Genomic DNA, 8227 nt, shown 5'->3' on the forward strand with positions numbered 1-8227 from the left:
TCGGTAATGAAGGCGCCATAGCTGCAGCTGTGGTCTCGATAGATGAAGCTATATTTGACGAATGTTTTACCACGTTTTACTGTTGAGTTTCAATTAGTCACGAACGAGTTGATGTTGAGAAAGGTTGAATTTTGGAAATATGTGTCGAGTCGCCAGATTTTCCCGTTGAAACACAACGACCGGATTAATTTACATCCAATATCGGACAACTCTCCGATTACAGATTACATCAAGTTTTACGTCGAAAACGCCGGCGTGGTCGCTCTTGGGCCTCGGCTGACACTGACATCTGAATCTGACATCCAATCGGCAGAGGAGCTGCTAGTACATGCAAATATCTTTACGAAAACTTTAAGAGGTTTTTTCGAAATTACTCGCGAATGGTTCGCGCGCAAGTCAGTCGATATCTATCATGCTCCAATAAAAAAAAAACCGTTACAGTACGTGTGATAATAAGAGTATGCGATAACAAGAAGAGATATCGTCTCGGAGATTGAAATTAGTCTTTATTACGATATATGCTGCAAATTTCTTGAACCTCGACTTAATTGGACTCGACCGTACATTTAACGAAACTATTGCTAATAACATATACTAATTCGAGATGACAATGCAAAACTTTATGAAAATAGTTCATTCTCTTCATTAAAATTTCATTGCAGTTGATGATGAAAAGCGATAATTAAGTTGCAAGTACGTCGAGGAAACATGTGCAGATGTTGCGGACTACTATTGGGTGGATGACAGGTTCTTCAAGGATGCATCCCAGCAAGAAATCAAAGACGGTTAATAGCAGTCAGAGCACAGTCGCACAGTCTGAAGGCTCGGATTCTATAGAGGTACATATTAAGTATTACAAGAAATCTAAGCATTACTATTATATGCAATCTTTATTAACTCATTGATTACAGGTAGACAATTCGCATACAGTTTTGCTAAAAATAGCAACGCTGTATGCAGAACGTCTTATGAACGATATCTGTCTTGTTGTGGATGGTGTGGAATATCCAGCACACCGACTTATACTCTGTGCTTCTAGCGATGTTTTTCAAGTAAGTGCAAAGAAGTATATATATATATATATATATTTAAGATTTGGTATAGAATCATACTCTTAATATTAACTGGTATTCAGGTAATGTTAATGAGTCCACAATGGAGTGAGTCTCAAGAAAGCAGGGTAACCCTTCAAGAAACGCCTCAGTGCGCGCCAATATTCAGTGAATTTTTGCGCTACTTTTACACTGGTCAAATAAGAATAAACTATGGAGTTGTTCTACCAATATTATCTCTAGCTGATAAGTACAATGTCAAAGATTTGATATTGTTGTGCCTTGACTACATGCAAAATCATATTGCGCTTGCTGCCATACATGGCACTCTGGTATCATGGTTGCAATATACATTGAACTGTGGTCATCACGACATTAGCCAAGCGTGCCAAAACTTCATCAAGTGGAACTTGGGGCTTGTAGCCAAAACCGCGGACTTTGGAAATTTCGATTTAGATATCCTAGTATCGTTGTTGCACCAAAGTAGTTTAGTCATAAAAGACGAGATGACGCTCTACAAGTGCCTAGAATTTTGGTTGGATCATCAGGCAGATCGATTGAGAGCGCAGCTGTCGCCGGAGGAATTAGAGGCGACATTACATCAACTGGTGATAGCAGTTATGTCGCCCGTTAGATTCCCGATGATGTCCCCACGACAATTGGCCGACCTACTACTGTCGCCGTTGACAAAAAAGTATAAAGAATTTTTTGTAGAACGTATGTCGATCGGCATGTCCTTCCATTCGGATCAAACGGACAGAGTGAGAGAAGTGAGTCTTAGCGAGGAGGACGGCGCTTTGCTGTTCGAACCGAGATTGTACACCGTCGATACGTGCAGCTCGCTACTGACCATAGAAAACTTTCACGGTCTGCCATCATATCATACGAGGACACTTGTGTTTTCCAGTCACTCCAATTTAGCGGAATACGCCGGCGACAAAACTTGCGAGTGGGTGGTGGACATCTATCCTAAGGGTGTATGGTTCAAGAAATTTTTCCTCATAGTATGGCAAGGTACGGTAGAGATGCCCGAGCACGTGAAGCGATCGGTGAGGTTGTCGTTGACGTGCAAAGAGCCACCGATGAACAGTCACATGCGCGTAAAGATCGGAGTTTTGATTTACGGTTTGCAAGATGGCGTGGAACATATCGCGAGAGTCACCGAAATCATTCACAGATTTAGTAGAAAGGATCGCGTTCTGAATCTGGACGACCTTCTGCCTTTCGAGGAGCTCAATCCGCAACAGGGTTCGGTATCGGAAAACGTGGTGTCTCCTTTCTTAGTGGGTCCCAACAAAGACATGCTCAAATTACATATTGTTATATCGCCAGCCAATTAGCGTTTACGATGTTACATTACATGTATCAAAGTAGAAAATTACAGCGAGAAAAATATTTATATTCTATGTTTTTTCAAGAATGAGAGAGGATATTATGAATTTTATGTCATGTAACTACGTTTATTTTCTTTTTTCTATTTCTTACATGTAAATATTTTTCCAATATTTTTCCAAATACGGATATTGACGAAGTTAACATGTAGTACATACACATATAATTGCTTCTTCTCTATATATCATATATATTATTTTCGAAATTTTAAACATCATTCTTAAGGAAATGCTGATACAAAAAATAATATCTTAATAAGGTATAATACATTACGAATCTATTGTCAAATGTGCGATATACTTGAATAAAAAATTTTAGTAGCCCCTGCTACCATATTGTTAATGTGATTCGTTACATATAAACTTCTACTTCTATGATTTTGTCTAATGTTTATAAAATACGAATGTGTGTACTGTATATAGCTGAGATGCGAATATTATTTTAGTAATAAATTATATGGTTATTGCATGCAATAAATGCGATAACATGCAGAATGCGAGCGCACTTTATGAACATAGATACATGTTAATATGGACTGTGTATATTAGTTGTAACTCGCAAACCGATATTACAGTTTTTCTAACGAGATCATCAATAAAATATGTATGTAAAAATTATTAGCAGTAATTTATCTAGAGACAAGGGATATATCTTATTTCACCTGAGAGAAAAATATTTCTTGTCTCTGATATGTACAGAACTTGCGGAGGTTCCGTATCTTGTTAAAGAGACGAAGAGAATTTCCTAAAATGTAAGTGCATCTAGCTTTAGATGCAACTTTAAGTGCAGTTTTATTATTATTTTTTTTGTTATTGTTATTATTATATTGTTATATTATCGCGCTTTGAAGATACGGAATACGTCTGCAAGTTCTATAAAATTTCTTATTATATATAATATATTTTATTATATTTATTTTCTTTTTACTATCTTATCACCGATATTACGTGTTCCTGTGTTGAGGATTTGGTTTTTTAACTTATCAATTAATATTGTACCCTGAGCGAGACTAAGATCTGTGATTAAATTACGCGTATCCGGCGACTCGTCGCACGAGCGGTGAGTGGGGGGCAATAGGCGTGAGCCACGGAATCGGGCCGAAATGTGCAACTAAATCCGAGCACTGTTCTAGTATCATAAAACGGCGCTCCCATTTATAGAAATACTTTTCTCACTTGTCATTTCGACGTGTCTGAGCACGCAAAATTTCAGCCCTGTCATTCGTAAAATATAATCGCTTCCCGTTTAAAAACTATTATAGTCTCGATATTTTTGTAAATATTCTAAGGAATTTGCCATTAAGAGGAAGTACGGTAGTTTTTTAGGACATTCTGTATAGCATTCTTAATTTTCAAAATCCCACACACACATAAAAGCGTATAATATCATTTCTTTATAACGATATGCTTATTTATCTTATCAAAATGTATTTCAAATTATTAAGTCTAATATCAAAGATAAATTGTTTTTTTTTTTTAATGTTTATAAACGCGTTAATAAAAATAAATAACAAATACAAACTCAATATGACAATTGTGATTATAAAAGAGATTAAAATTTTATCAAGTGTGATAATACACATGCATACATTACTACAGTAGGATTTGTGAAATAGGTCACTTTATATATGTGTTACAATAGCCTTGAACAAGCAGTGAAAGGCAGACTTTACGTTTTGTCGGTAGTATCTTTTACACTTCGGACGCAGCAGTCAGACGCATATCGTCTTGCTCTCTATTGAATAGTGTAAGGAACATTATATATTACTTAATTATTAAATAATATATGATCTGTTTATATTTATATAGTAACATGTCAATGGATCTTGATCATTCGAGGATAGTGGATTTAAAAGCCTTAATCGTACTCTTTTTAATACAATTTTGAAGAAATCTTTTATAATATGCTGCAAATTAATGTGTCCTGTTTTCATGAAAAGAAAGCGCGATGTATGAATAAATTTTTATTTTTATACATTTTTCTCGACATTTTTTAGTTTCAGAATTACATTCTTTTAATATTGAATAACTCTTACTCGTAATTTTTGTTAATTTATTCACTTTGTTAATGTAGTTAATTTTGTATATTTGTATAACAAGATCTTTGTTCGGAATATTTGCATTTTCCAGATACAAAACATGAAACTATATTCCGTTTCGGACGGTCCGCCGTCTCTCGCGTGTCGTCAGCTGTTGAAGGCTTTGGATATCAAGTACGAATTAATCGATGTGGATTATGGAAAAGGCGAACATATGACTAAGGCATACGAACAGGTATTTCTTAAAAAGAAAGAGAAAAAAAAATCTCTCGTATGAATAAATAACGCGTAGAAGAAATATTAAAACCTCATCGATTCTTCCAGCTAAATCCACAGAAGGAGATACCTACTCTAGTCGATGATGATCTTATAATGGGCGAAAGGTGAAAAGTGGTCCAAGATATTCGCTATCGATTTCAAAAAATGCGAAAAATTTCTCTTCCCGATATTAAACGTCTAAGGAAAATATCCGTTATTTTTACGGTTGTTTCTCGCAAGCATAAATATTAGATTTAAGTGTAGATGCAATTCACGCTGTGGGAGATAAAATAATGACAGACGCGTATATTATAAATTATTTATAGCGTTATCCGACTTTTGCATAATTCATTTTGTCTTGCAGCAACGCTATTTTACAATATTTAGCCGACCAGTATGATACGAGCGGTAAACTATATCCGAAGGATCTAAAATTGCGCGCGATTGTCAATCATCGTCTGTGCTTCAATTTGACACTCTATTACCGTAATATTTCCGAATACGTTGTAAGTGCGTAATGAATCGAATTTTCTCGTCATAAGAATGTTTATTCGCAATCGCATTTCGCAGATGGCACCGATATTCTTTGATTATCAACGCACGCCATTGGGTCTAAAGAAAACGAAGATGGCATTGGATATTTTCAACACGTATTTGCAACGCGAAAATTCCGCGTATGCGGCAGGCAGTGAGTATTATAAAATTCTGTCGGTAAACTTCTTTTAAACAAACAATACAATCGGTGAGATTAAAACGTACACGCAAACTTGACAGCGCATATTAGATGCACTATGACTATGACAATGCAGTAAAACAGCTAACAAAACATTTACAGCTGCGTATAATTATATTCACGATAACAATGACACGGGATATTTGTGAAAATTGTAATAGTAATAATTACATAAAGCGGGAAAGAGTTCTCATGATATATTTTTAATAACTTGAATTTGAAAAAATGACTCCGAGAAGCACATTCGCGATAAGAGTGGAAAATGCATGTGTATATTATTATTTTTTTTCTTATTTTTAATGTATTCACTATAGCGACAAAAAATAAATACATACAGGGTGTCTCATTTTAAAAGTTCCCTCATAACTTTTCAGGATCAACGTTTGAAGGAAAACGACTCCGATAAAAGTTGTAGGGAACAAAGGGGACTATCTAATAGTGATCTTGGATTTGACATTAAAGGTCATTTTCAAGATTATTTGAAAGTCAACTTCCGTTTTTTAAATAGGAACCCCTGTTTTTCATTACATATTCTTATAGCTTATCCCGACAGCTTTCCAAAACACTATAATAAAGTATTTTTTTATTAAGTTCTTTTTGAGTTATTTTATATTTTAATCTGATATATTTTGATATAAAAAATTAAATACTGTATCTTGTAAAATATTTAGTTTTTGATAATCTTACCGTAATACTTTTATCTACAAAATAATGAGACAAATCAATTAGTATAAAAAATAATTGTTTTTAAGAAAATTATTTACAATGTATTTTTTTAAATAATTTTTTTTTTTGTTGCACTAATAGATTTGTCTCATTATTCTGTACATAAAAGTATTACGATAAGATTATCGAAAACCAAGTATTTTACGAGATATTTAATTTTTTATATCAAAATATGTCAGATTAAAATATAAAATAATTTAAAAAGTACTTAATAAAAAAATACTTTATTATAGTGTTTTGGAAAGTTCTCGAGGTAAGCTATAAGAATATGTAATGAAAAATAGGGGTTCTCATTTAAAAAACGGAAATTGACCTTCAAATGACCTTGAGAATGACCTTTAATGTCAAATTCAAGGTCACTATTAGATAGCCCCCTTTGTTCCCTACAACTTTTATCCGAGTCGTTTTTCTTCAAACGTTGATCCTGAAAAGTTATGAGGGTGGAACTTTTAAAATGGTACACCCTGTATATTTCTCCTATATTTATTTATATAGATAACTTAACGATCGCCGATTTTCCGCTGATAACAGCGACGATGTGTCTGGAGGCTATTGACTTCAAGTTGGACAAGTGGCCTTACGTGGCGAAATGGTATAAAAATTTTAAACGGGAGCAGCCTGATCTTTGGGAAATCGCGGCGGGCGGAATGCGGGAGATCAGTTACTTCGAAAAACATCCGCCTGATTTATCCAGCATGGATCACCCGGTACATCCGGTGCGTAAGAACGCGTGAGGGAGTTTTCGCAGCAGAATATAAACAAATAATTCACATACATGGACATTTGTAGATTCGCAATTCTTCTATATGTGATATGAAGAAAATGATGACAATAAAATAAATGATATTTTTACTGAGATTTATTATCGACATATATACATATTATACGTCACATTTGCTCGCAATTCTCTTTCACGATACCTTGTATATCAACATTAAAACTAGAATTTATATCGCAATATACTTTACGATAAGTGTTACAATTATTGCGATTACAAAATCTTCGCGTCGTGTATTAATTGTTTCGTGTAATTGACAGTACATATATGTACAAATGAAACGAGTCTCTCTACGCGCATTTAAATTAAATGATGCACTTATCACGAAACTTATATAGGTGATACACTTGTTATAAATTATGTACAAGACGATTATATCGAGTAGTGCATAACACAAATGAAGATAATTTACTCATCAATGAAAGAATTCTGTGAAAATTCTTTTATGTGATAAGTATAAAAATATTTTTACTATTAATAATTTAATTTATTTAAATCTTCACATATGTATATCATAGATATATTATTATTCTTGATGAAACTTTTGAAGTTTCATCGTGAACACAGATCCTGAACAAACAATTCATCACGAAACTTAATAATCGTCAACTTTATTCAAGTAAGATAATATGTGTGTGTGACAACGATATATATATATATATATATATATATATATATATTGTAAATTAAGCTGCCATTACCTTACCTCCCCCCTCCCTCAAGAATCTTGTTTACGTATTAAATATTCCTCTTCTTACTCTATAGATTACAAACAATCATAAATTTTGAGAGCATCGTTCACTGGAACACTATGGTAGAATAGGTTTAAAATTTATTACTCGAGTTAGAATTTTTTATATATATTGATAAAATTACTATATTGACCCTGTAATATTACGCTAACATCATAGGGTATGAGGATTTTAATCTGAGTCGTTGTAAATATGACGTTTTGTAACAAAACGTGCGCGTTAATTCTCTTTACAATATAAACACTTTTGCTATGCGAACGATACTTTATACTTTATATAAATCAGCAATATCTTTACAGACGAAAAAACGGTATTTATCGGAGATAATACGCTAGTTTTCTGATTGTCTTTACATATATCTGTTCCTAACTTTTACCGAAATGTCGATAACAATGTGAAACTGTCGAATGAAAATCTTGATTCAAAAGTATTACACCTAACATTTTTTCGCTATTATTTTTTTAAACAAATTAAAATCGATCGATCTCGTGGAAAGTT

General features: G+C 33.6%; 2 protein-coding genes across 5 annotated transcripts; both read left to right on the forward strand.

Annotated features, from left to right (window-relative positions):
* Positions 1 to 16: 16 nt before the first annotated feature.
* Positions 17 to 2711, forward strand: Tango10 (transport and golgi organization 10). Of its 4 annotated transcripts, none has more exons than XM_070301643.1 (4): positions 17 to 324; positions 663 to 839; positions 912 to 1052; positions 1136 to 2711. In XM_070301643.1, the coding sequence occupies exons 2-4, from the start codon at positions 717 to 719 to the stop codon at positions 2390 to 2392; spliced, it is 1521 nt and encodes a 506-aa protein (XP_070157744.1). In that variant the 5' UTR covers positions 17 to 324; positions 663 to 716; the 3' UTR covers positions 2393 to 2711. The 4 variants fall into 4 exon arrangements, with proteins under 4 accessions (XP_070157744.1, XP_070157741.1, XP_070157743.1 ...); XM_070301640.1 differs by having other exon boundaries at positions 18 to 440; XM_070301642.1 differs by lacking the exon at positions 17 to 324 and adding an exon at positions 451 to 560.
* A 1400-nt stretch (positions 2712 to 4111) lies between these two features.
* Positions 4112 to 7068, forward strand: Gfzf (GST-containing FLYWCH zinc-finger protein). Its single transcript, XM_070301649.1, has 6 exons — positions 4112 to 4190; positions 4574 to 4717; positions 4807 to 4865; positions 5105 to 5246; positions 5311 to 5428; positions 6695 to 7068. The coding sequence occupies exons 2-6, from the start codon at positions 4583 to 4585 to the stop codon at positions 6931 to 6933; spliced, it is 693 nt and encodes a 230-aa protein (XP_070157750.1). The 5' UTR covers positions 4112 to 4190; positions 4574 to 4582; the 3' UTR covers positions 6934 to 7068.
* Positions 7069 to 8227: the final 1159 nt, after the last annotated feature.

This window comes from Polyergus mexicanus, unplaced genomic scaffold (genome assembly GCF_030449975.1).
Source record: "Polyergus mexicanus isolate NDT 795.1 unplaced genomic scaffold, iyPolMexi1.0 SCAF_9, whole genome shotgun sequence".
NCBI classification, from domain to species: Eukaryota; Metazoa; Arthropoda; class Insecta; order Hymenoptera; family Formicidae; genus Polyergus; species Polyergus mexicanus.

Excerpts from the sequence above, each read along its gene's own strand:
- Tango10 (XM_070301643.1), top strand. The coding sequence starts at position 717 with ATGTTGCGGACTACTATTGGGTGGATGACAGGTTCTTCAAGGATGCAT. Across the intron at positions 840-911 it reads AAGGCTCGGATTCTATAGAG|GTAGACAATTCGCATACAGT; the intron begins GTACATATTAAG and ends CATTGATTACAG. Across the intron at positions 1,053-1,135 it reads CTTCTAGCGATGTTTTTCAA|GTAATGTTAATGAGTCCACA; the intron begins GTAAGTGCAAAG and ends ACTGGTATTCAG.
- Gfzf (XM_070301649.1), top strand. The coding sequence starts at position 4,583 with ATGAAACTATATTCCGTTTCGGACGGTCCGCCGTCTCTCGCGTGTCGT. Across the intron at positions 4,718-4,806 it reads TGACTAAGGCATACGAACAG|CTAAATCCACAGAAGGAGAT; the intron begins GTATTTCTTAAA and ends CGATTCTTCCAG. Across the intron at positions 4,866-5,104 it reads GATCTTATAATGGGCGAAAG|CAACGCTATTTTACAATATT; the intron begins GTGAAAAGTGGT and ends TTTGTCTTGCAG.